This window comes from Moschus berezovskii, chromosome 12 (genome assembly GCF_049115385.1).
Source record: "Moschus berezovskii isolate FMDL1 chromosome 12, NW_MosBer_1.0, whole genome shotgun sequence".
Classification (NCBI taxonomy): Eukaryota; Metazoa; Chordata; class Mammalia; order Artiodactyla; family Moschidae; genus Moschus; species Moschus berezovskii.
Window position 1 is genome coordinate 89,270,530 of NC_142471.1, and position 27,669 is coordinate 89,298,198.

At 53.0% G+C, this 27,669-nt stretch overlaps 1 protein-coding gene across 1 annotated transcript; it reads left to right on the forward strand.

The window, feature by feature from the left end:
• The first annotated feature begins 498 nt into the window (after positions 1–498).
• GPR26 (G protein-coupled receptor 26) lies at positions 499–27,669 on the forward strand. Its single transcript, XM_055425904.2, has 3 exons — positions 499–1,166; positions 13,899–14,012; positions 27,438–27,669. Exons 1-3 carry the CDS (start codon positions 499–501, stop codon positions 27,667–27,669), a joined length of 1,014 nt encoding a protein of 337 aa, XP_055281879.1.

Here is a 27,669-nt window from a genome sequence, read left to right on the forward strand (position 1 = left end):
CTGGAGTGAGCGAGAGGAGAGGAGAGGGAGGAAGAGGGGAGGAGAAAACTGGTGAGGGGTGCGAGAGACAGGGAGAGAACAGCAGTGGGTGAGAAAGAAAGCACAGCAGAGGCGAGAGGGAGAGACAGTGGAGAGGAGGGCAGCGAGGAAGAGCGAGGAGAGCAGCAGCAGAGACAGCAAGGTTGCAGGAGGGGCCGCGGGGACCGAGCCGGAGCGCGGAGGGATGGGGTGAGAGGCGGCCTCCAGCGCCCGCAATCCGGGGTCCGAGGGCGCGCAAAGCTCCGGGTGCGGCGGCGCACGGGCGCCGGCCCGGGAGCTGGCGCCGGGCTCCGGGGTGGCCGCGCGCCCTCTCCGGGGCGCGGGGGGTAGGGGGGCCATGGCGGCGGGGAGCCGGGGGCGCGGGGCGGCGGCGCGGCCGCCGAGGGGCTGAGCCGGCGGCGGGCTGCGCCATGGCGGCGCGGGGCGGCGGGCCCTGAGCGCCCGCGGCGGGCGCGCACCATGAACTCGTGGGACGCGGGCCTGGCGGGGCTGCTGGTGGGCACGATGGGCGTCTCGCTGCTGGCCAACGCGCTGGTGCTGCTCTGCCTGCTGCACAGCGCCGACATCCGCCGCCAGGCGCCGGCGCTCTTCACCCTGAACCTCACGTGCGGCAACCTGCTGTGCACCGTGGTCAACATGCCGCTCACGCTGGCCGGCGTCGTGGCGCAGCGGCCGCCGGCTGGGGACCGCCTGTGCCGCCTGGCCGCCTTCCTCGACACCTTCCTGGCCGCCAACTCCATGCTCAGCATGGCCGCGCTGAGCATCGACCGCTGGGTGGCCGTGGTCTTCCCGCTGAGCTACCGCGCCAAGATGCGCCTCCGCGACGCCGCGCTCATGGTGGCCTACACGTGGCTGCACGCGCTCGCCTTCCCGGCCGCCGCGCTCGCCCTGTCCTGGCTCGGCTTCCACCAGCTCTACGCGTCCTGCACGCTCTGCAGCCGGCGGCCCGACGAGCGCCTGCGCTTCGCCGTTTTCACGGGCGCCTTCCACGCGCTCAGCTTCCTGCTGTCCTTCGTCGTGCTCTGCTGCACATACTGCAAGGTGCTCCAGGTGGCCCGCTTCCACTGCAAGCGCATCGACGTGATCACCATGCAGACGCTCGTGCTGCTGGTGGACATCCACCCCAGGTGAGGACGCGGGGCACAGGACTTGGTGGAGGAGCGGGGTGGGAACTTTGTCGGGGAAAAGGGGTCAAGGGGTCCTTGACTTCCCCCACGCTCCATCGTGCAGCTTTGGGCAAGCCCCTTTCACACTGAGCCTCCGTGTCCTCTTTGGAAAACTGAGGTGGGGGAAAGGGGCAATGTTGTGGGTCTCAAGGCAGGTGCTTAGAGCATCAACCAAGCAGGACCTCCCCAAAGGTGGGTGAGATATGAATGTACACATTCCATGACTCATCGGGATGGAAACCACAGAGACTCGGAACTTTGCTGGACTTCTTATTTTGCATGTGTACTGTTCACTTTAAGTAACAGCATATACGGGAAGGCAGTGATCTCTGTTCACTGCTGAAGGCCTTTGCATGGCTCTCATCAGGCCCTGAGAGCCTGGCCGGGGTGCTTGGGGTGCTGCTAAGAGCTCTTCAGACAGCAGCATGCCGCTCTGCCGGCTCTTTCCGTTCTCTGGTGCCTGGCACTGCCTCTGTCTCTTCGTGTGTGTGTCTGTGTGTGTGCGTGTGTGAGCGAGAGAGAGAGAGAGAGAGAGAGAGAGGGAGAGAGAGAGAGGGAGGGAGGGAGGGAGGGGGGAGGGAGGGAGTCCTGGGCGGCCCCTTCCTCTGCGGTCCTTAAAGGAGCCTCTGAAGGGCTCTGGGCGGGGGTCCTCCTGCCCCTCCCAGACAGCGCCCTCCCGTGTCTCCTGGACTTGGAGTCCCTGCAGAGGGAGGGTGTCATCCTGAGACTCCCATGGTGAAACCTGCCCACCCACCTCCACCTCCCCGGCTGCTGTTTCTCAGGAAGGCAGCTCAGGGTGGGCAGTGCAGGTTAGGGTGCCTCCCCCTCCCCACCCCCACCCCAGCAAGTCCTAGCATCCCCCCCACCCCCGCCCCTCAGCCTCTCAGGGACAGAAGGTGGAAAGACTCTTAGCTGAACTGTCCTGAGAGCACCTTGGCTTTCCTTCTGAGGAGAGGGGAGTGAGGAGGGGAACTGCTGCTGGGTCCCTGTTCTATAGACTCTGCTATTTTATGTCCTGATGCTCCGGACCCTTGAAAGGGGGTTTTGGTGTCAAGATGGCATGAAAAGTGAGGTAGGCAGAGAGGACCAGGGCATGGGAGACCAGGAGCCAGGGAGGGAGCTCTGTCCCCAGGGTGCGAATGCCTCCCGGGCCGGGGAGAAGCAAGCCTCTAGGTGAGGGGAGTCAGTCTGACCAAAGGCTCCTTCAGTTCTGAGTTATTCTGCGCATGAGCAAAAAACAAAGAGAAGACCTTGAGCTTCACGCTGTCTGAACACAGAAGGGCATGTAAGCCTGTGTTCCCTGTTCCCTTCAGGATGGTCCTTCTATATTACATGCCAGCCCAGAGCTTCTAGTTGCAGAATCTTCCTCCCAGAATCACGTACACTACATCCATTGTGAAAGACACCAGGGCGTTTGAACCATGTATGAAACCATGTGAGCGTCACACACACAGGCTGACGTGCTTGTGTGTCAGCTGCATGTGTAACGGACCACAGGTGTGCACCAACAAAAACCCGCCCTGCCTCGCTGCACATGGCCGTGCGTGGGTCAGTGTCACTTAAGGATCGCAGCGCTGTTCCCGTTCCCATCACCCTGGGGTGAGAGGACCTCACTTGAGAAGGTGCGTCTTCCCTAGGACATTCACGGGGAGCACTCTAGAAGCTGTGGGCAGTGTTGTTGAACTCCCGGAACTTGAATGAGTGAGCCCACTCATCGAGAACCTAACAGTGGAGGAGGGACTCAGCTGGGAAAGGAATCAGTTCTTATTTAGACCAGTACAAACCCCATCGCCTCTCTCCCTTCAACTTTCAGAACAGGAGGACGGTGGCTTCTTTTCAGCCCATTTAAGATGCTACCCAGTCATGTCCACCTCTTTGTGACCCCATGAACTGTAGCCCACCAGGCTCCTCTGTCCATGACATTTTCCAGGCAAGAATACTGGAGTGGGTTGCCATTTCCTCCTCCAGGGGAATCTTCCCGATCCAGGGATCAAACCTGTGTCTCTTTATCTCCTGCACTGGCAGGCAGATTCTTTACCTCTGTGCCACCTGGGTCACCTCCAATCTTGCAGATGTCTCACGGACTCCAGGCCAGACACCACGGAGAGAGGTCCTGGGGGAGTCAGGAGAAGAGGCAGCCGCACTGCTGGCCTCTGGGCCTCTCTTCCTTCCTCTGCGCCCCTCCAGGGGGATGTTCACTGTTTCTGAGCCCCAGGACGCCCTGAGGAAACCCTCTTCCCAGAGCCCTGGGGTCCTGCAGGGCCAAGGAGCAAGGGCAGCCTGCAGTAGGGAGAGGAAGGACTTTCTGGGGGTTGGGAGGATTGTATTTGCTGATTCCGACAGGCCCCGCTGGCGGAGGCCGGCCTGAAGTTACGGAGGAGTGGGCGGGCATGACAGCACTGTCCCTTCAGTGACCACAGCCTGCCTTTTTCTGTGGGGTCCACTCCCAGAGGGAGAGCGTGAGCGGAGGCCTCACAGGAGGGCACCGGCTCTCGGACAGTGGATCTGCAGGCTTCTTTCTTGGAGGCTCCAAACTCTTCCTCCCTGCAAGTGAGAAACAGCAGAGCTAGCTCCAGGGTAGCGGGGGAGGAGGCTGCCCCTAGGCCCCCTGAGCATCCGGGGCTAAGGCTTCAGGCAGCTTCCAGGGCCAGTTGGTGCCAGTTGGTTCCAGTCCCGATCAGTAGAAGTCAGGCTTGGTTGCCCAGGGTGGTGGGTCAAGGTGACTTTGTTCCCTGAAAGATTCCCTTCACAGCCACCATTCTGCTGGCCTCCTGGGACTTAATTTTGAGTTTCCCTGAGGCCCAGGGTGGCATTTGTCAGGAAGCTCCTGAGTGATGCCAGCTCTTCCTGCAGAGCATTTGACAGGGAGAATGACGGGCTGGATTCCTCTGCTTCAGCACCGCCTCAAGGTCAGGGACTCTCTGCTCTTAAGTTGAATCAGGGACCCTGAGAGACCCGCCCCCTACTCCCTTCTTTCTGGAGTGGTCTCTCGGGTTACTGCAGTCGCAAAGGAAATGGGAATTTCTAATAGTTTTTACCCATCTGGTCTCTAACCACTCAGTCTACTGGGTTCAGTTCTCCCAGATCACAGCTTGGAACCGATTATAGCCAGATCCTATCTCTGGTGCCCTCAAGGACTCCGATGGGGAGCCCTGATGGGGGGCACTGCATGGGGCCCCCCCCCGATATTGATGCCGCAGCCCTGCTCTCCGCGTCCAGCTGAGGGCGCCACTTGCCGGCACAGGTTCATGACTTCAGACTGGACCTTTGGTGAAACATAGGCATGCTTGTGATCAAGGGCTACAGGGTGAGAGCTGAGCCAGAGGGTGTCAGAACTGTGCAAAGCTAGATGGAAGGGCCCTCCCTGTGCTGTTGATTTTGTAGATGAAGAATTTGTGACCCCCAGGGAAGAGGGAGCACTTGCCATATTTAACAGATCAAGACTGTGGCTCCACCCAGGTCTGCCACCAAGGTTTATGGATTATGCGGCAGTAGTACAAATGGAGTTTCACAAGCCATCTACATGAATATTGAGAATTTCTAAATTCAACTTCAGTTCAGTTCAGTTCAGTCGCTCAGTCGTGTCTGACTCTTGACGACCCCATGGACTGCAGCATCCCAGGCCTCCCTGTCCATCACCAACTCCCGGAGTTCACTCAAACTCATGTCCATTGAGTCAGTGATGCCATCCAGCCATCTCATTCTCTGTCATCCCCTCCTCCTCCCACCTTCAGTCTTTCCCAACATCAGGGTCTTTCCCTGTGAGTCAGTTCTTCGCATCAGGTGGCCAAAGTATTGCAGTTTCAGCTTCAGCATCAGTCCTTCCAAAGAACACCCAGGACTGATCTCCTTTAGATGGACTGGTTGGATCTCCTTATAGTACAAGGGACTCTCAAGAGTCTTCTCCAACACCACAGTTCAAAAACATCAATTCTTTAGCACTTGCTGCTGCTGCTGCTGCTAAGTCACTTCAGTCGTGTCCGACTCTGTGTGACCCCATAGACGGAAACCCACCAGGCTCCCCCGTCCCTGGGATTCTCCAGGCAAGAACACTGGAGTGGGTTGCCATTTCCTTCTCCAGTGTGTGAAAGTGGAAAGGGAAAAGGGAAAGTGAAGTCGCTCAGTCGTGTCCGACCCTTAGCGACCCCACGGACTGCAGCCTACCAGGCTCCTCCATCCATGGGATTTTCTAGGCAATAGTACTGGAGTGGCTTGCCATTGCCTTCTCACACAAACTGTTAAATGAAAGATGTTCTAGCCTTCTGACTTGAGAAGTACACATTTATAACATTTTGCAAGGCTGCATTCAAACTGAGGGTTCTCAGGCTCCTTGGACACTGTGGGGAAAGCAGAACTGGCTTTGTGCACACAGCCTGCCTGCCTCGTCTCCCAGCCGGGCTCCCCCAACACAGAAAGGGGCCTCCATTGTACAAGGTGGACACTGCAGGATCTGCGTCCATATGCTGTTCACAGATGTCATGTCTCTGGTCTCCAGCCGAGCAAAGAGGTGGCACAATCCACCCTTAGCAGGATGGGCCAAGGATGATGCCTGCACACCTTCTGGAAGCAGGACCAGGGCATTTGGGCCAAAACTTCCATGTCCCTAGAGCTTGGTCTGGGCTTGCCAGGTGGCGCTAGTGGTAAAGAACAAACTTGCCAATGCAGGAGACACAGGAGACCTGGGTTCGATCCCTGGGTTGTGAAGATCCCCTGGAGGAGGGCATGGCAACCCACTCCAGTATTCTTGCCTGGAGAATCCCATGGACAGAGGAGTCTGGTGGGCTACAGTCCACAGAGTGGCAGAGTGGGGCATGACTGAAGTGACTTAGAGCACGCGCACGCACACGCGCGCGCACGCACACACGGTCTAGGATGGAGTGCGTGGGTTCGGAGTGTCCCCATCCCCTTAGCCCCGAACTCTTCATTTCCTGGGGAGGCCTGCTCACACCAGTCCTGACCCCAAACTCAAGGCTTTTCTCCATCAGTCAACCTGTTTCCTTGCCTTTTGTTTCATTTTCCTAAAAGCCAGAAGGCAAATACGGATGTCTCTCTGAGCCCTGGGCCAGCTACTGTCCTGTGGGGGTCAGCCAGGACCCACCCCCGACATGTTTTAGCCACAGTCACCTCATGTACTGACTTTTCAGATATCCCCAGGATAATCCACCCCTCTGCCCCGTTCCCGAAGCCTCCTGGGGAGCATGGCTTTGACCCCACATGTCACCGTGCTGGAGAGTCCATCTCCTTTTGGATCAAGGGAATGCTGTGTCTTGTCACAGCCTTTGGGACCAACTCCCCACCCCAGCCCCCCAACACGTGAGCGTGCGCACACACACACACACACACACACACACACACTGGCACTGTGCTTGCACTCTGGGCCAACGAGCCTGGCCAAGACAGCTTCGGGCCTCTCACCCTCTGCACGGCATGAGAGCCCGGACTCAAGCTCAGATCTTACCTGGCAACAGTCTCGAGTCACAGTGCGTGCTCTCTCGTAAATATAGGAAGAGAAATCTTGCAGTGGGAGGGAGTTTGGGGGTTCAAGGTAGTGCTGGACCAAAGCCATTGTTTCATAGATATATACTGGATGAATAAGACTTAGGATCCACACTGAATGAGTGCTGACTCTGAGTCAAGCACTGTCTCAGCTCCTTCCAGGGTATTTACTTAGTTAAATTCAATAGGATCCTGCCACACAGGTACTTGCATTGTCCCCATTTTAGAAATGAAGAGGCTGACGCACAAAGAGCTATGTAACTTGCCTAAAGCCACACAACAGGTCAGTGCAAGAAGCATAGATAAGCCCAGAGGTCTGGCTCTGATGCAGCTTGTGTGCTGACCACTCAGTATTAACCAGAAAGGACTCTAGGCCATGGAAGGGTTCACAGCTTGACATCTATTGACAAGCCTTGCTTTGTCTGAAAGGCTCAAGATTCTTAAGTCTCAGCTTTAAAAAAATTGTGCTAGAGCAGATTTCTACCACCATCTCTTTTGATAAGGTCACTTTAAAATGATTGAGTATTAATTTTCTTAAGGGTTGTTCATTAATTCAAATGGCATACTCTCGTTACGTTTTTCTGGGTACAAGATGTTGAGCTTCGTAGTGTGGGAACTCAAAGAAGGAATGTGTCTGTGGAGTGCCTGCTGTTTAATCCTTCTCTCCTGTACAGAGCTTTGCAGAAACAGATAAAATGAATTCCCCACAGGTTTTTACAATGAAGAGTGACCTTGATCATGCTAGCCTCTGAAGGGTCTGTTTTATTCCTCGAAGAGTCCCTGAGATGTTTCTGTTTATCCTTCTGAGGACCTTCAAAGCTTCAGTGAATGTCTGTCTTTAAATATTCCTCAAGGCTCGGGGGCAGGATTGTCTGCTGTGGTGGGAGGAAGAGATGCTGCTTTTGGGGAGACAGTTGGGTCCTCAGACCCTCAGCAGGAACCCAAGTCCCTCCTCAGAGGTGGGGTTGGGGGGCAGAGGAAGCTTCTCCCTCCTCCAGAGCTGGGTAGCCTGTGAGTCACTTCTGTCCCTGCTAAGTGGCTGCTCTAGCTATAGGCCTAACTGTGAAATCCAACTCCGGTAAATGGGGAACCAGATTCAGAGAGGCTGAGTTACTTCCCTGAGGCCACATAGCTGTGAGGGCAAGCTGGGACTAGGACACATAGCCAGAGCTTGCTCACTGGTCAGGGTTACTCTAAAATGTCTGAGAAATGGAAAATATGGTTGGGGGTCACACCCCGGAGGAGGGCCAGTTTCCAGTGCCATCACCAGTTTCTCTGGTGCCCCTTGATGAGCCATTTACGGTATGACTTTGATCCTCACTTTCAAGGAGATGTCCAGAATGCTATACTCCCTCCAGTGGGTGAGTGCACTGTGGCGACTCGGGACCCCCGGCTCACGCCCCCATGTCTCCTGCAATTCCTGCACTGAGCACACTGAATTTTAAGAGAAGGATCTCCTCATTAAAACAAGTGGTCCTGTGTTGTAAAGAATGTACCAGACACGCTGCGAGGGTGACCATTGTTCTGATTTGCCTGGGGCTGTGAGGGCTCCCAGGATGTGTGACTTTGATCCTGAAAACCAAGACCGTCTCAGGCAAACCAAGACGGACTGGTCACCTCACTGCACCCAGATCTCCAGGGTGGGGACCCGTGCCTTCTCTCCATGCCCATTTGTATCTGCACAAGTCACAAGAGCCAGAGGTCTTTGCAAGAAGATGCTGCAGACGCCCAGGTGTAAATGGAAAGTGAAGAGATTTATGACGACCCTTGCTGTGTGACTTTAGGCCAAATCGCCCTTCTGTTCTCTGCCTTCTTGGTGGTATGCTTCAGATTTTCCGAATGAGATGACATACACACATCCCCAGGGAGGTGTAATGACCCCAGTGAGTTGGCAGGTGACACTCAGAGTCAGACAACCTGGGTTCAACTACTGCCATCACTTAGGGAGACCAACCATCCTGGGTTGCCTGAGATGGAAAGTGGTCCTCAGATGTGGGATCCTCGGTTTGGAAACCGGACAGTCCTGTGTAAACCGTCCAGGCTGCAGGACTTTTAGTACTAAACCCAGGACAGTCCTGACTGCCCAGGTCAAGTCGGTCACGCCACTGCCACCCTTTTCCCAATCACTGTGCGATCTTGAGCAAGTTAACTTCTCTGGGCCTTGGTCTCATCTGAAAAAGTGGAGATTACAGTTTTATCTGTCCTAATCTTATAGGATTGGGCTTCCCTGGTGGTTCAGATGGTAAAGCGTCTGCCCGCAATGTGGGAGACCCGGGTTCAATCCCTAGTTTGGGAAGATCCCCGGGAGAAGGAAATGGCAACCCACTCCAGTACTCTTGCCTAGAAGAGTCCATGGATGGAGAAGCCTGGTGGGCTGCAGTCCATGGGGTCGCAAAGAGTCAGACACGACTGAGCAACTTTACTTACTATCTTATAGAGATGTGAGTATCCAATCAATGAATGCAAATGAACCCCTATCACAGTATCTAAGTGGCACATATATTAAAGAAATCAAGAAATGTGGGTGGCTATTGATGTGAGTGATTAGAAATTAATTCATGATGTTAGTCATGAGTAATACATTTCAACCAGTATGAAATCTGTCTGTACTGGGCCAGACTCCAGTTCTCAACTTTCTAAATTCCTGGAAGGATACAGTCAAGGGAGGAAAAATAATTCTGCAGGAATTTTAGGGGACCAGTCCAAACTAACATAGACTTGTCCATCTGTGACCAGAAATCTGATAAAGAAGAGCCATGATTAATTAGTAAAATGTTGGTTCTTGTGGAGGGAGGGGGAGGCTGCCTTGGTGTCCATGCTGCTCACGAGCCTGGCTCATGAACGTTCTCCCCACTCCTTGCTTTCATTGAACAGACTGACCTATTTTGGTGTCAAGTCACTGCAGCCTGGCTTCCCAGGAGGCTCAGTAGTAAAGAATCTTCTTGCCAATGCAGGGGACACGTGATGCAAGTTCAGTCTGGAAGGCTTTGCAAGGTTGGGTTCAAACTGAGGGTCCTCAGGCTCCTTGGACGCAGCAGGGAGAGCAGAACTGGCTTTGTGCACACAGCCCGCCTGCCTCGTCTCCCAGCCTGGCTCCCCCAGCACAGAAAGGGGCCTCCTTTGTACATGGTAGACACTGCAGGATCTGCATCCACATACTGCTCACAGATGCCATGTCTCTGGTCTCCAGCCGAGCAAAGAGGTGGCACAGTCCACCCTTAGGAGGATGGGCCAAGGATGATGCCTGCACACCTTCTGGAAGCATTTGGGCCAAAACTTCCATGTCCCTAGAGTTTGGTCTGGGCTTGCCAGGTGGCGCTAGGGGTAAAGAACAAGCTCCAATGCAGGAGACACAGGAGACCTGGGTTCGATCCCTGGGTTGGGAAGATCCCCTGGAGGAGGGCATGGCAACCCACTCCAGTATTCTTGCCTGGAGTATCCCATGGACAGAGGAGTCTGGTGGCTACAGTCTGTGGGGCTGCAAAGAGTCAGACACGACAGAGACTGAACACGCATGCACGCACTGCAGCCCCGGCCTGACTTCTGCCAAGTTACCTTCACTCCTGGATGACTGTCCACAGTCTTCCTCCCTGTCCATTTCTGCAATCATGTCATTTATTTTCATGTATGCCTATGGCCAATTCATACTAATGTATGGCAGAAGCCATCACAATATTGTAATTCAGTTCAGTTCAGTTCAGTTCAGTCGCTCAGTCGTGTCCGACTCTCCGCGACCCCATGAATCACAGCACACCAGGCCTCCCTGTCCACCACCAACTCCCGGAGTTCACTCAAACTCATGTCCACAGAGTTGGTGATGCCATCCAGCCATCTCATTCTCCGTCGTCCCCTTCTCCTCCCGCCCCCAACCTTTCCCAGCATCAGAGTCTTTTCCAGTGAGTCAACTCGTCGCATGAGGTGGCCAAAGTATTGGAGTTTCAGCTTTAGCATCAGTCCCTCCAATGAACACCCAGGATCGATCTCCTTTAGAATGGACTGGTTGGATCTCCTTGCAGTATAAGGGACTCTCAAGAGTCTTCTCCAACACCACAGTTCAAAAGCATCGATTCTTCGGCGATCAGCTTTCTTCACAGTCCAACTCTCACATCCATACATGACCACGGGAAAAACCATTGCCTTGACTAGACGGACCTTGGTTGGCAAAGTAATGTCTCTGCTTTTTAATATACTATCAAGGTTGGTCATAACTTTCCTTCCAAGGAGCAAGCGTCTTTTAATTTCATGGCTGCAATCAGCATCTGCAGTGATTTTGGAGCCCAAAAAAACAAAGTCTGACACTGTTTCCACTGTTTTTCCATCTATTTCCCATGAAGTGATGGGACCAGATGCCATGATCTTTGTTTTCTGAATGTTGAGCTTCAAGCCAACCTTTTCACTCTCCTCTTTCACTTTCATCAAGAGGCCTTTGAGTTCCTCTTCACTTTCTGCCATAAGGGTGGTGTCATCTGCATATCTGAGGTTATTGATATTTCTCCCAGCAATCTTGATTCCAGCTTGTGCTTCTTCCAGCCCAGCGTTCCTCATGATGTACTCTGCATATAAGTTAAATAAGCAAGGTGACAATATACAACCTTGACGTACACCTTTTCCTATTTGGAACCAGTCAGTTGTTCCATGTCCAGTTCTGACTGTTGCTTCCTGACCTGCATACAGGTTTCTCAAGAGGCAGGTCAGGTGGTCTGGGATTCCCATCTCTTTCAGAATGTTCCACAGTTTATTGTGATCCACACAGTCAAAGGCTTTGGCATAGTCAATGAAGCAGAAATAGATGTTTTTCTGGAACTCTCTTGCTTTCTCCATGATCCAGCGGATGTTGGAAATTTGATCTCTGGTGCCTCTGCCTTTTCTAAAACCTGCTTGAACATCTGGGAGTTCACGGTTTACATACTGCTGAAGCCTGGCTTGGAGAATTTTGAGCATGACTTTACTAGCGTGTGAGATGAGTGCAATTGTGCGGTAGTTTGAACATTCTTTGGCATTGCCTTTCTTTGGGATTGGAATGAAGACTGACCTCTTCCAGTCCTGTGGCCACTGCTGAGTTTTCCAAATCTGCTGGCATATTGAGTGCAGCACTTTCACAGCATCATCTTTCAAGACTTGAAATAGCTCATCTGGAATTCCATCACCTCCACTAGCTTTGTTTGTAGTGATGCTTTCTAAGGCCCACTTGACTTCACATTCCAAGATGTCTGGCTCTAGGTCGGTGATCACATTATCGTGACTATCTTGGTCGTGAAGATCTTTTTTGTACAGTTCTTCTGTGTATTCCTGCCACCTCTTCTTAATATCTTCTGCTTCTGTTAGGTCCATACCATTTCTGTCCTTTATCGAGCCCATCTTTGCATGAAATGTTCCCTTGGAATCTCTAATTTTCTTGAAGAGGTCTCTTGTTTTTCCTATTCTGTTGTTTTCCTCTATTTCTTTGCATTGATCACTGAGGAAGGCTTTCTTATCTCTCCTTGCTATTCTTTGGAACTCTGCATTCAGATGCTTATATCTTTCCTTTTCTCCTTTGCTTTTTGCCTCTCTTCTTTTCACAGCTATTTGTAAGGCCTCCTCAGACAGCCATTTCGCTCTTTTGCATTTCTTTTCCATGGGGATGGTCTTGGTCCCTGTCTCCTGTACAATGTCACGAACCTCCGTCCAGAGTTCATCAGGTTATCTTCCATAAAATAAATCAGTATATTTTTTCAGTTGTAAAAAAAATAAGTAAACAGTAGGAACATGTGGCCACGCTGGGCCCTGTGATCTGGTGGCTGTGACGCCTCGCTTGCAGAGATGGACAGCCCGGCTGCTGCTTGTTCATTTTGCTGAGGCTGCAGGAAAGGGGTTGCAAGACCTGCTGCTCCCAGCTGGCCTGAGATGTCAGTTCCCGAAGGGCAGGGAGCAGAGGGGAGTCAGGAACAGGGTGTGGTTAGAGGTGCAGGTGGCCGTCCTCGGAGCTGTGTCCCCGATTCTCCAGGGACTTAATGGTCCCGTAGCTTCACGGAGCTTCATCTCTGAAGGAATCAAGTAACTTCTTCAGTCACCTGATACTGTGCTGTCTGTAGCCCTGGGTGAGCTGGGGCTTTGGGGTGGAAGAAATAGGGCTGAAGGTGTGGAGGAAAGAAAGCCCGGGCCACACTGCACACAGAGTCCAGGCTGCCTCAGCTGGAGGGAACCTGCTTCCAGTCACCCAGACACGCATTCAAATTCTGCAACTTACCAGCTGAGAAAATCATTTGGCCTCAATGAACTCAGGGTCTTCATTGTAAAGCAGGGCAAGTAACACCCACCCGGCAGGATAAAAAGATAAAAAATTAGAGATAAGAATTAGATAAGGTAAAGATAAGAATTAGAGATACTACCTAGGCAGTGTGTTTATTTGTCCTTGCTCGGGCACTGTGCTAATTGCTTTGTATGCTTCAGGCATTTAATTCTCAAAGCAGCCTTTTGCAACATTTTATTTCATTTCTTTTTTTTTCAATTGGAGAACAATTGCTTTACAATGTTGTGTCAATTTCTGTTGTACAACGAAGTGAATCAGCTATATGCGTACATATATCCCCTCCCTCTGGCACCTCCCTCCCACCCCAGCCCCCATCTCACCCTCTAGGTCATCACAGAGCACCAAGCTGAGGTACCCTTGTTGTACAGAAGCTTCCCACTAGCTTATCTACTTTGCCCATGGTAGTGTATACATAGACTTCCGTGGTGGCTCAGATGCTAAAGTGTCTGCCTACAATGCTGGAGACCTGGGTTCAATCCCTGGGTCAGGAAGATCTCCTGGAGAAGGAAATGGCAACCCGCTCCAGTATTCTTGCCTGGAAAATCCCATGGACGGAGAAGCCTGGTGGGCTACAGTCCATGGGGTCGCAAAGAGTCGGACACGACTGAGCCACTTCATTTTCACTTCAGCGTATATATGGTCAGTCCTAATCTCCCAGTTGGTCCCACCCTTCCCTTGCCCCTGTGTGCAGAGTTTTGTTGTATTACTCTCCATATTTTACAGATGACGACCCAGTGATGTCAGACACGGTACCCCAGGTCACGTGCTTACAGCCCAGTTGAGCTCGGGTCTCTCTTGCTCCATGGCCAAGTTCCTACTGTCAGGGCCACCACCTACGTGCGCGATAGTGAGTCTCTGTGACTGGCCAGCCCCCCCTGTGACTCACCTTCTGCCCATCTTGTGCGCAGTGTGCGGGAACGCTGTCTGGAGGAGCAGAAGAGGCGGCGGCAGCGGGCCACAAAGAAGATCAGCACCTTCATAGGCACCTTCCTCTTGTGCTTTGCGCCCTATGTGATCACCAGGTGAGCTTGGCCAGCGGGCCCAGAGCTTGGGGCTGGTGGGGTTAGGCGCGGGGCTCCAGAGAGCCACGCTGGCCCATGTGGCCTTTAGCCGTGGCAGGCCTCGCTTGGCCACTTGTTTTCCAGAGGGTGGATTGGAGGGTGAGAAGGACCTTGACAGATGAGGGAGAAGGAGGCATAAGCTTTTGCTTTTCAGCCTCAGATTCTCCTGGATTAAACCTAGGACTGAAAGGTGGTGAGACGCCCCACTTGATTTCAAAGCACATCATTCTAACCTTCAGTCCCCAAACCCAGGAAGCTCTAAAGGAGGAGGCAAGGGAGAAGAGATAAGGGAAAACAGCCTGCAGGGGGTGGGTTCTTACTGCCCACCGAGTGAAGGAGAGCCCGGCCTGGAATCCCCGGCCCAGACACCCTGATCAGCAGGTGCCACCTGCCCAGGGGGCAAGGGAGCATGCTCCGTGCCCAGCCAGACGGGCCCACCCGTCCACGGCTCCAGGATCTGCCACTGTGAGTCTTGTGGTTTGTCACGTTCTTTCCCTGTCCCCATCCCCCATGCCAGCCAAGGTTGCAGTACGATGGCCTCAGGGCTGTACATTCCAGAAGCCAACCTCCTCCAACTACAGAATTTTCCTTACGTGTTGTAGCCAGAAAAAAACAAAAGTGTTACCCACTCAATTTTGCTCACTGGAGAGGAAACACCCCTGCACACACAAATTTGTATCCAAAATGGCTTAACTATTTGGGAAGATGAAAACAGAAAGGATTTTGATGTTCTATTGGAAAGTGAATGTTGAGCCTGGGAAGTAGGAGCTGTGCAGGGTTTTGTGTGCGTGTGTGTGTGTGTGTGTGTGTGTGTAAAAGAGAGCATATGGCCCATCCCCCAGCATCCCTCAGCCTCCCCTCAGCATCCCCAGAATCCCTCAGTATCCACTAGCACTCCCAGTATCCCTCAGCACCCCCAGTATCCCCCAGCATCTTCCTGCATCCTCGGGTGGCTAGGACCTGGAAGGGATGCCCTGTCTCAGCATCCCAGAGAGGGAGGGTGCTCCAGGGAGGAGAGGCTCACTGTGCCCAGGTCCGTCTGTCTCTCCCTGTCCCTCCACACACTGAGCTGAAGCCTGGCTCCCCGTGGTCCCACCCACACTCCCAGTCCTGCTTTCTGCAGTCCGGGAGGACGTCTGTCCCGGGGCCCTGCTGACAGGCAGGCGGTGAGTCGGGCCCCCCAGCAGCGCCCGTCTTCTCTTCTCCAGATAGCACAAGCCCAGAGCATCTCTCACTGTCTTTTCTGTGGCTGCCGCTCCCTCTGGGGGAAGGCTAGTGCGCTTACCTCTCACTTTAAACACAGTACGTCAGGCTGTCTGCAGATCTCTGGATGAGTCTGTCCTCAGCAGAGCAGATCCATTGGTTCTACCTTCTAGAATTACCCACGAGACCTCAGCCCTCCTGACAGTCTGTGTTGTGGGTGGGGGTGTCCTGTGCATCGTGAGATGTTGGCAGCCACTCTGTCATCTATCACTGCCCACCAGCAGCACCTCTTCCCTCCTGCTCCCCGCTTTCGACAACTAGAAATGTCTCCAGACACTGACAGATCTGGGCAACCTGGGGACCAGAACCAGCCCTGGGTGAGAGCCCCTGGTGTAGGTCTGCCATGTCTAGCCAGGACGTCAGAACTTGCAGAGATGCGGGTTTCTGTGGGACACGAAGCCCAGGCAGAAACACAGGAGAGTGGGTTTCAGTTGCTCTCTGAAGATGGGCTGCAGAGTTTGTCAGCCTGGGCTCTGGAGTTCAAACTCCAGCTCCTCCTGCTTGCTGTGTGACCTTGGGCCAATGATATTGCCTCTCTGAGCTTCCAGCCTGTCACCTATAAACCAGACATGAGCAGTGCCTGCCCCTTAGGGTTGTTGTCAGGGTTCAAGGGCTTCAAGCCCGGGGGGCCTGTGTGTGTCACGGGCCTGATCTGGATGCACCCACCCTCCCACCCCTACGTACCACACCGGCCATGGTGCCTGGCCTGGAACTGGCTGGCATGTGAACTAAAGGGGCCTAGACAGAGAGGAGAGAGATGAATCAGGAAGGCAGGGCATGCGGACGCCCATTCTCTCAGCTCCCACGGTAAAGGGGACTTGCAGGCTAATGAGGTGAACTTGAACCCTCAGCGGACGATAGGTAATTCAGCTCCAAATTTAAGCTATTGGATTTTTTCCTGGCTTAATCGCATTTCCCCACAAAACTTTCCTTTTTTCTGATTATAGCTTGCTTCCCTCTAATGGTGCCCAGAAAAAAAACACTGTTTCAGTGAAATTGACGGTCGGTTCACAACTCAATATATTCTCTCCAAATGGACATGGTGCATTTGGACTTTTAAAAAACACTCATAAAACTGTTCATCTTTTGTGGGGACAGATGGCAGCTTATAGGGGAGGAAAAGAGATGCTTAGGAGACGTCTGTGAAACCCTCCCCCACCCCCACCACCACCCCCCAATCCAGCCACTGCCTTGACTTTCCTGTGTGCAAAGGAACCATCCTAAACCAAGCTCAGGAAACATGCAAGTTCAGTTCAGTCATGTCCAACTCCTTGCGACCCCGTGGACTGCAGCACACCAGGCTTCCTTGTCCATCACCAACTCCCAGAGTTTACTCAAACTCATAGAATTGGTGATGCCATCCAACCATCTCATCCTCTGTCTTCCCCTTCTCCTCCTGCCTTCAATCTTTCCCAGCATGAGGGTCTTTTCAAATGAGCCAGTTCTTCACATCAGGTGGAAAGGCTGAAAGTATTGGAGTTTCAGCTTCAGCATCAGTCCTTCTAAAGAATATTCAGGACTGCTTTCCTTTAGGATGGACTGATTGGATCTCCTTGCAGTCCAAGGGACCCTCAAGAGTCTTCTCCAACACCACAGTTCAAAAGCATCAATTCTTTGGTGCTCATCTCTCTTTATAGTTCAACTCTCACATCCATACATGACTACTGGAAAAGCCAAAACATGCAAACATACCGTCATTTCATTTTGACACGCATCTCCCCAGCACCCTCTTTTTGCAGAGCCTGAAGGACACCCTGCAGGGGAATCATGGCCTGGTGAGGCTCTGCAGGAGACCTCCCGTGAGGGGTACGTGACCCTGTAGATACGGCCCTCCCACGTGGATGGAACACGATGACAGGGCGTCTGATCGGAAGCGTCTCAGACTTCTGAGGCAGGAGTGAGTGAAGTGGGCGTGGCTACACAGGGGGACAATCCCAGCAGAAGGGACAGCGTGGGCCAGGTCTAGAGCCCGACAGGGGAGCCACCAACCATGGGTCCCACTGAAATACTTGAACATGACTTGTCCAAACTGAGATGTGCCTTAGGTATGACATGTATGCTGGTTTCCAAGACTTAGCAGGACTACACACACACATCAGTTCAGTTCAGTTCAGTCGCTCAGTCGTGTCCTACTCTCCGCGACCCCATGAATCACAGCACGCCAGGCCTCCCTGTCCATCACCAACTCCCGGAGTACACTCAAACTCATGTCCACAGAGTCGGTGATGCCATCCAGCCATCTCATTCTCTGTCGTCCCCTTCTCCTCCCGCCCCCAACCTTTCCCAGCATCAGAGTCTTTTCCAGTGAGTCAACTCGTCGCATGAGGTGGCCAAAGTATTGCAGTTTCAGCTTTAGCATCAGTCCCTCCAGTGAACATCCAGGATTGATCTCCCTTAGAATGGACTGGTTGGATCTCCTTGCAGTCCAAGGGACTCTCAAGAGTCTTCTCCAGCACCACACTTCAAAAGCATCGATTCTTCGGCGATCAGCTTTCTTCACAGTCCAACTCTCACATCCATACATGACCACGGGAAAAACCATTGCCTTGACTAGACGAACCTTGGTTGGCAAAGTAATGTCTCTGCTTTTTAATTTACTATCAAGGTTGGTCATAACTTTCCTTCCAAGGAGCAAGCGTCTTTTAATTTCATGGCTGCAATCAGCATCTGCAGTGATTTTGGAGCCCAAAAAAATAAAGTCTGACACTGTTTCCACTGTTTTTCCATCTATTTCCCATGAAGATATATATATATATATATATGAGATTCCTGGTGGCTCAGCAGTGAAGAATCTGCCTGCAGTGCAGGACACACAGGTTCGATCCCCAGGTTGGGAAGATCCCCTGGAGAAAGAAATGGCAGCCCACTCCAGTATTCTTGCCTGGAGAATCCCATGGACAGAAGAGCCTGGTGGGCTATAGTCCACAGGGTAGCCAGAGTCGGACACGACTAGCTACTAAACCACCGATATATGTATAGTTAAAAGTTTTCATATCGATTCCATGGTGAAATGGTGCTGTCTTGGATATATTGAATTAAATAAGGTTTGTAGTTAACAGTAACTTCACTTGTTTCTTTTCACACCTGGGACTCACCTTCTTGTTCTGTCAGACAGTGCTGGCCTCTAGTCAGAAAATCTAGGGTCCAGGCGTGCCCATGTTCTTACTCCCAGCTCCCTCATCCCCTTGACCTCTAGATCGTTCTTTTCTGAGCAGGAACACCTTGGTTCCTGGGATGGTCCTTCTGGCTGCGCTGCCACAGTGCTCAGAACGCCTCCTCCCCTCCTCGCCTGTCCAGCCCTGCTCAGTGCTGGAGTCTAGACGGGCAAGAATGAGCAGTGGCCAAATCAGTAGCTTCCTCTGTGGGTCAAGTGCGTCAAGGCAGGAGTCCTCGCGGGTCTGAATGAGGGGACGTCAGGTCCCAGCACAGGGAGATGGGTGGGGACTTTGTGGCCGGCAGATCCTTGTGGCAAATCCTCTTGAAATGACACCCATCTTGGAACCAGCTTCCCCTGCCTACGCCCTACCCCCAGGCCCCTTCCATGACTGAAGACAGAAGAGATTCCCATGAGGGGCCCATTGTGGTAGTGGGGGCCCCAGGCACACCCCAGGGAGAGGGGCACGTGTGAACTTGTTCATCACGTGCAGGGGACCTTCTGGGCTCCAGCCATGTGCCGGGTAAGTCCAGGGTCACACCTGAGCTGCACTTCCAGTGCCAGGGCCATGGAACTGCTGAAACAGGTGAGGTGGGGTAGACTGGGGGCGGGGCAGAATTTGCTCTGACCCCTGCCTCCAAGGAGCTGGAGCCAAACTCTGCCATCGTACCCTGAGTCAGGGCTGAGAACGGCACACTCACTGTGGGGAGAAGTCAGACTCTAGGAAGGAATGCATAAAATAACCCGCGCAAGGCCTTCCTCAGAGCGCGCCCCCCACTGCCCCCAGCACTGGCATCAGGACCGCTCAGATTTTTGGTGGCAGGTGATTCTTCTCCTGTTCTTCCCCAGCTGGTCTCCGAGTGTGGACACAATCGCCCCGGTCTCAGAAGCGAAGTCAGGCTCTGCTCTGAAATCTGGCTGAGAATTTAACTTCTTGCAGGAGATGATTCCCTATGGAGAACCTAGAGCCGTGGGTTATGGAAATGGTAGTTTCTCAAGCAGCCGCTCATCCAAGGGGGAGTGAGCTGGTTGCAGGCCAACTGGGATCCACTACACGTGGCAAGCCAGCACAGTCGTTGAGATGGATTCTGAGGCCAATCCTGTGAGTGAGTCGGCCAGGGTTCCAGCCAGGGTCTGCCTGGAGCCAAAGCCCACCCGTTTGTCCCCTTGCCCTGCATGGAGGCTTCTCCTTCGTCCCAGAGGATGTAGGAAGGCACTTGGTGCCATGACCCACTCAGAACACAAAGCTGCAGCTTCTGCGATGATTAAGATCAAGTTGCTCGAGTGGTACTTAAACCCCTCATTAAGCCGTCAGTACAGATGCTACTGTTTCCGGTAACTCCACAAGGACAACCCCCATCTAAGCAGCCTGCCTGCTACTTCCCCCTCCGATCTTATGGGTAGAGACATGTGCAAGCCCGTGGGTTGATGTTAGATTAGCCATGGGGAACACAGGGAGATAGCAGAATCAGAACATCAGGAAAGAGAAGGGGCTTGTGCTACGACATCTGCCCCTGATTTGAGCTGATCAGGAAGGTCCAGCTGGCGGGGAGGGGGCCCCTTCTCCTTATCCCCAGTCTGTTCACATCTGCCTAACTGTCTCAGATCGGGAAGCAGCATTCTTGGGTTAAGAACCACTCAAGTCTTCAAATAGATTCTCAGACTTCCCTTATTGGAGCATGTGGAGTCTCTATAACCATGCGTGTGTGCTAAGTCGCTTCAGTCGTGTCTGACTCTTTGTGACCCTGTAGATTGTAGCCCTCCGGGCTCCTCTGTCCATGGGACTCTCCAGGCAGGAATACTGGAGTGGGTTCCATCTCCTATTCCAGGGGATCTTCTCGATCCAGATATACCATTAGCGTCACCTGGGAAGGCCCTTTATAACCATGCTGCTGCTGCTGCTGCTAAGTCACTTCAGTCGTGTCCGACTCTGTGTGACCCCATAGACGGAAGCCCACCAGGCTCCCCCATCCCTGGGATTCTCCAGGCAAGAACACTGGAGTGGGTTGCCATTTCCTTCTCCAATGTGTGAAAAGTGAAAGTGAAGTCGCACCTATCACTTATTCAACACCTATAATGTAGCCAGGATATGCCAGCACCTACCTGGTTGTACCCTGTACAGCTCTCCTTCAAGGTGAGTGCTAGAATCCCCATTTACTGAGGGCCAACAAGGTGAGATGAGTGGCCCATGGCCACAGCAGTAGCGACTGGCAAATCCAGGGGTTCAAGGCCAGCACCAGGCCTGTTGGGAAAAATTTAGCCCTGCGACCAAGTTACATCCCCAAAGCCTGGGGCCCAGGCGCTGAAAACATAGAAAAGTTTGTCCGCAGGCTTTTGACCCAACTTCCTAGGCCCAGGCATCTTGGCTTGAACCTAAACATAGTATCCAGATTCCTGTGGGTTAAAGCCAGGCAGGTGATGAGTCCTTCCACTGGAAGCAGCAGTGTCTGCATGGAGTCACCTCTGACCTCCCACCAGGCTGACAGCAGCTTGTGTGGACCTGGAGTCGGGCCCAGAGGTCATCACTACTGGCAGCTGGAGTCATCAGCAGACTTGAGTGGCCCAACGGTGACCATGCATCCATAGGTCTCAAATTCCCGCATCGCCCCAACCGACCAAAAAGTCCCTTGTACCTGCATTTTGGGGCACGTCAGATGACAGAGGAATGCACTGGAAACCTCCACCCTCACTCTTTTTATTTGTTTGGCTGCGTTGGGTCTTACTTGTGGCACACGGGATCTTTTGTTGCAGTGTATGGACTCTAGTTGCAATATGTAGGCTCAGTAGTTGCAGCACGTGGGCTTAGTTGCCCTGGTGTGGCATGGGATCTTAAGGCATAGCATGTGGGATCTTAGTTCCCTGGCCAGGGATCAAATCCATGTCCCCTGCATTGGAAGGCAGATTCTTAACCACTGGACCACCAGGGAAGTCCCCCCACCCTCACTCTTAATAGCGGTCATTGCCTTCTATTCACACACATCAAAAGCCCTAGTGGGCCAAGTCTGGCTTTTTGCAGGGTGTGAGGATCTGGAGATTCTCATCCAGAAGCTTGAATTACACTTTTCTGAATTAAAATGCACTTTCTAGAAGCATTTGTAAGGCTATTGTCTCCCCAGCGATATATGCTTACAAGTAATTATTATTGTCTAGATCATAGGAGTAGGGCTTCAAGGCCTTTGTGGATCTGATAGCAGCTTTATTGTGGCTTTTCAGAGTCATGGAATTATGACAGCAGAGGGCTCTAATATGCCCAGTGTTAATATTCTATTAATCAAAAACCTTTTCCATGCTAATGTCTCATGAACATTAAAAGCTCAGCTTGTTGTTTAGTCGTGTCCAGCTCTTTTCCGATCCCGTAGAGCGTACCCCACCGGGCTCCTCCGTCTATGGGATTTCCCAGGTAAGAGTACTGGAGTGGGTTGCCATTTCCTTCTCCAGGGGATCTTCCCGACCCAGGGACTGGACCTCCTGCATTGCAGGCAGATTCTTTACCAGCTGAGCCACCAGGGAAGCCCAGCTTGTTACTTACATATCTTCAAATACGCAGACCAGATTCTCCAGACGTCTTGAGAAGACATCGGGCTTGCTTCCCAAAGGGTGTTCTGTGGCCCGTGTTGCACTTGGTGCCCAGCATGTGCGTGTGTGTGCGTGTGTGAATGTGTGTGTGCGTGTGTCGGGGGAGAGATGATGTCGTGGAAGTGTGCAGAGGGGCACCAATTCACCACTGTAAATTCAAGGGCTGAAAGTGAAGGCCCTTGCTGCACCCTAGAACTGACTGAAGGAGCTGGGAGGCGCCGCCTGGCACCCACAGTCCAGGATTCAAATCCACCCCCACGCCCAGGCCACATGGCCTTGGCCTGTCAGTCTGCCTCAGGTTCTGCCCTGTTGTGTGAAGGACAAGGGACACTGCCAGGGGGACTTGAGACCCTATTTGTGAAAGTGGCTGTCAAAGCCCCGAGCCTCTGAGGACCCAGAAGAGGAGCAGGGTCTGGGATTCCTGGTGTTACTGGTCTTTTCTCCCCCAGAATTTAGTTTCTTTGCAGATTCCCATCATCAACCAGAGCTGAGACGCTAGTTTCTCTGGGAAGGGGGAGGTTGGAGACTGCCCGGGAGTCCTGGCAAGGATACCTCCATCATCCTCCCAGGACCAGGGTGGCCATGCTGCTGGGTGGGGTGTGAGGACCCTGTAGGTGAAGGTTGAGGGGGCGGCTTCCCTACAGTCAGCCCTCTGCTGTGGCAGCCGGTACAGAGACCTCCCTGGGACCTGGATCAGAGGGCCTTGTGCCCAGAGAGGGGAGATGCTCTCTGGAGGGGTCCCCCAGAACAAATACAGAGCAAAGGAGGTCCAGAGGTGGGGACAGGCAGGTAGGCCAGGACCACAGGTGTCTGCCCTGGGTCACCTTGAGTCAGATAAACACCCATCTCCACTCTCAGCTTCCGACTTGGCAGCAGCGACATCCTGCAGCATCTCACATCTCCCACCCCAGCCAGGCTGTGCCCTGGAACCCCCAGGGGCTCACTGCCATCTCTGAGCCACCTGAGATGCTCAGGAAAGCGGACTCCTGACCTCCCCTCCCCGTCAGTCCCCAGCCTGACAGGTCGCCCAGCCTGTGTGCTCTCAGCCCAGGGCTCCTCGGGGGAGCTGTGTCAAGGTTGTCTGGGACAGGCACGTGTACATTCTAAGCACAGAAGCGTAAACGTTCCCCCGGCACACTGCCCGATGGCAGAGGTTTCTCAGGCACACACCTCAGGCGGGACCTGGAAAGTCACCTTGGTGCTTAATGGACAGTGGGGGCAGGGGGCAGGGTGCCCTGCTTTGTAAGGAAAAAACCCTGCTTCCTGGAGGGGAAGGAAGGGTCAGTGCCCTGCTCTGGGGGCTGCTGACCTCTGCTGACCCCAAAGGCTACCCTCAGTGCCCACAGGCTCCAGGATATCCAAAGGGTTTGTGCCATGTTAGTGTTATGACCAGGGGCCCACAAACAACCAGATCCTGCCTGACACCCTCTGCACACCCGCAGGCTCTTCAGAGGACATAGATCTGTTTCCCAGCCCTGCTGCTGAAGCTAGCTGCTGCTCACTGAGCGGCTTCAACAGTAGAACTGTGTGGCTTCAGATAGAGGCTGGAAGTTCAGGATCAAGGTGTCAACCAGGTGGATCCTTCCGAGGCTGCCAAGGAGGCTCTTCCAGGCCTCCCCACCGCCCCCTGGAGTTTCTGACGGTTTACGTGGCAGCTTTAGTGTCCCTTGGCTTCATAAGCCTCACCCCATCTCTAACTTCATCTTGCGGCGTTCTCTCTGTGTGCATCTGTGCCCAGACTCCCCACTTTTGTAAGGACACGGTCATCACATGGGCTTAGGGGCCCACCCTCCTCCAGCTGGACTTGATCTTAACTGACTACACCTGCAACAAGCCTGGTTCCAAATAAGGTTCCACTCTGAGGTGTTGCGGAGAAGGCAACGGCAAGCCACTCCAGTACTCTTGCCTGGAAAATCCCATGGACGGAGGAGCCTGGTAGGCTGCAGTCCATGCGGTCGCTACGAGTCAGACATGACTGAGCGACTTCACTTTCCCTTTTCACTTTCACACATTGGAGAAGGAAATGGCAACCCACTCCAGTGTTCTTGCCTGGAGAATCCCAGGGACAGGGAAGCCTGGTGGGCTGCTGTCTATGAGGTCACACAGTCGGACACGACTGAAGTGACGCAGCAGCAGCAGCAGCAGCTGAGGTGTTGAGAGTTAGGACTTCAGCCTATGAATTTGGGGAGACATAGTTCAACCTACAACAGGGGGCTAGGGAAAGAGGAAACCAAATCCCCCTTAATTAACTGACACCTGAGCCAATAACCCCTAAACTCAGGGCTCTTGGGCCAGACCTGCGGGCAGGGGCAGGAGAGGGGAGCTCAATAATCCATCATGTGCAGAGAGAAGAGGCAGAGCATGCCAGGCCACTCTTAGCACACGGTGATCCTGCTCATGAGGAAGCTGTGACTGATCGGAATGATAATATCCCTTTCCTGGAGGGGAGGGTGTTCAGAGGTGGTGGCTGGGCCTGGTATGAGAAGAAGGGCTGGAGCATTCCCTTGCTCAAAGGTCATCTGGAGGGGACCACGTGGCTGTCCCCTGCCCAGATATGAAATTAGAAAGAAGCAATTGTGGCAACACAGAAACCCCTGCCCAGTCCCCTAAAGCAGTAGGGACTTGGAACTGTCAGAGCTGGAACAGAACAAAGCCAGCCACAGTGGCCACGTGGCAGGGAGGGTCCCCATGCACAGGAAAATCAGAAAGCAGGTCAACCAGCCACATTTGGTCATGGAAGGGAGCCTCCTAGGTTCACCCTGGCCTGGGGGCCCCATGGGAGCAGTGCCCAGGCCCAGGCTGATCTGAAGCATCTCTTTGCCTGGAGGCCTTGTGAAGGCCAGATGCTGGCTTTTTGGAATAGAAGTCCTGTGCACTGTGGACAGTGCTGGGTGACAGAAGTGCTGGGTAGCACATAGCAACTTCACAGAAAGGGAGTTCTCAGGGCTGGGAGGGACCCCAGAACTCACCCTGTCCAATCGGCAATGCGGAGATTTGAATACCAGCAAGATATGGGTTGCAGTTAGATGCAACTGGGCTTCCCATTGAGGAGATGCCGGCTTGCTGCACAGTCACTCTGAGCCTTGATTTCCTCGTCTGTAAAGTGGGATGAATGCCACCCATTCTGCAGAGGATAACTGTAAGATTAGGGAGTGTGCACATCTCATTTTTGGCCCAAAGGAGATATGTAACTGGGAGTTGTTATTACTGAGCCAGGCATGTTCAGACTGGACATAAAATCTCTGAGAAGCAAATGCAATAGATTTTACCTCTTAATTGTCTAAATGGTGAAATTTTAAATTGTCCTCAATAATTTTATTCTGTGAAATCTACAGAACCTGCAAATAATAATTTTGATCTTGCTGGATGGTTTGATGCTATTTGGCTTTTAATAAGTTCTCCTAGGAGAGCTCAAATGCTCAGACTGAATTTATCTATATGGAGAAGACTAGACATTCTGGAAAAGCAACCTGGCATTGCATAGCAACAATGTGTTGGCATTCAGCTATTTCATTGTTATTATTAGATGTGAATTCTAGACTCAGGGGTTTTGGTTCCCTTATGCTCATCACTTCCCAACATAGATTTCTTAAAAGTGCAGATTTCCCAGATGCCAACAGCTCCATTTTTCCCCATTCAGGCTTCCAAGGAGAGGAGTAGAACTGTGGCCACATTCCCCCTTGGGGTGGGAGGGCAAGGGCAGATAGTGGTGCTGGAAACAGGATGCCAGATAGAAGGGCCTCAGAATGGAGACATCAAGGATCTGTTCTCAAAGGGGATCATTGCAACAGGGAATCTCACCCCATCAGCTTCCTTCCTCCTCCTTCCCTTCATGAGCTCTTCCTCATGACCTAAACCCAAAGAAACCTTCAGGAAAATCACTCAAGTTGGCAACACAGGGTTACAGCCCAAGCTCAGTGGCTTCCGTACCTGGGCTCTCACCTGGGCAGCCCTCCACACTGAGAGCCACCCTGCCTTCCATCCTGCCGACCCCTTCCTCACCCTCCTCTGCCCCCCCAGGTAGGATACAGATGCCAGATTCCAGTCTGAGCACAGTTAGTGGATATTCCTCCATCATGGACTTGCTGTGTGATGTTGGGCAACCTCTTTCCCTCTCTGGGCCTTGATTTCTACGTTTGACAGTGGGTAGGGAGAGGGTAATTTATAATTTCCAAGCTCCTCCCCAGCTCTGTGGCCTTTCGTACCTTCTATTAATGCTAGTTAATGTCCAAATATGGCCAAAGGTTCTGGACACATTTGGGAGAAAAGAATTAATGGCTTGATTTGGAGGGAATTTCCTGGTGGCTCAGACGGTAAAGAATCTTCCTGAAATGTAGGAGACTTGAGTTTGATCCCTGAGTCTGGAAGATCCCCTGGAGAAGGGAATGGTTACCCCACTCCAGTATTCTTGCCTGGAGAATCCCATGGACAGACTCTGCAGGGCAGGCTACAGTCCATAAGGTTGAAAAGAGTTGGACACAACTAAGTGACTGACAATTTTGCTTTCTTTCCATTTACCGAGATTAAGGCTGTCACTCCCTCACAGCATGGCCTTAGCACTGTTGAATGGAATTGTTGGATGGGTCTCAGAACTGAGCCCCTTTGACACAGAAGCCGCCTCTTCCCTCACCTCCTCCTAAAGAATAAGGTCACTTTAGGGCACCCCCTACTGCTGCTATTGCCAGGGGCCCCCAGATCCCAGCCCTGGGAAGAAGCCTTTCTCACCAGCAGATTCTTCCCTGCTGCGAGACATACTTTGAGCTTTGCTGAATATTTGGAAAGTTGTTCTCAGCCCTTCCTCTCAGGCAACCTCCCTTGGAAGGCAGAGCTAGGATTTTCTGAAGCAAAGAATCCATCTCTTCTGGCTGCAGTGATCATAGGGATGATCTTATACAGCTTCTCACTTTTCATATAAAGCACCCAGGCCCCAGAAGGCAAATGACTTGCCCAGGGTCATAGAGCAAGTCAGCAGCAGAGTTAGAGCCAGTGGCCAGGATGCTATGAAACCCTGAGTGTGTTTCTCAGATCAGCTCGGGTTCCCGAATCAGACAGACCTGAGTTCAGATCCTGCCTTTGCAGCTTACTAGCAAAGTACTTAACACCCTTGGATGTCGATTTCCTCACCTGTAAAATGGAGATGTCTAAACTTCCAGGGTTCCATGAAATCGTGTGTAATATGTGTCACGAACACAGTACCTGGCCTGAAAGAAGTGCTTGGTAAGTGGGCATCGTGGTTAATGGTTGTTACTGCTGTTGTCATTGTCACTGGAGGAGGCAGCCTCAGAGACTCTGAAGCTCCGACAGGAAGCTGGGGTCAGGGGCTCGGGCCGGAGCGCGGGCATCGCCCAGCTGTGCTCTCGTTAAGCCAACATCCTCCGGGTCTCTGTCCGCAGGCTGGTGGAGCTGTCCTCTGCAGTACCCATCAGCTCCCACTGGGGGGTGCTGTCCAAGTGCTTGGCCTACAGCAAGGCCGCGTCCGACCCCTTCGTGTACTCCTTACTGCGACAGCAGTACCGCAGGAGCTGCAAAGAGATCCTGAGCAGGGTCCTCCACCGGCGATCGCTCCGCTCCTCCGGCCTCAGCGGGGACTCCCACAGCCAGAACATTCTGCCGGTCTCCGAGTGA

Coding starts and splice junctions, on each gene's coding strand:
- GPR26 (XM_055425904.2), top strand. CDS start 499: ATGAACTCGTGGGACGCGGGCCTGGCGGGGCTGCTGGTGGGCACGATG. Junction 1,167..13,898: donor CTGGTGGACATCCACCCCAG/GTGAGGACGCGG, acceptor TCTTGTGCGCAG/TGTGCGGGAACGCTGTCTGG. Junction 14,013..27,437: donor GCGCCCTATGTGATCACCAG/GTGAGCTTGGCC, acceptor CTCTGTCCGCAG/GCTGGTGGAGCTGTCCTCTG.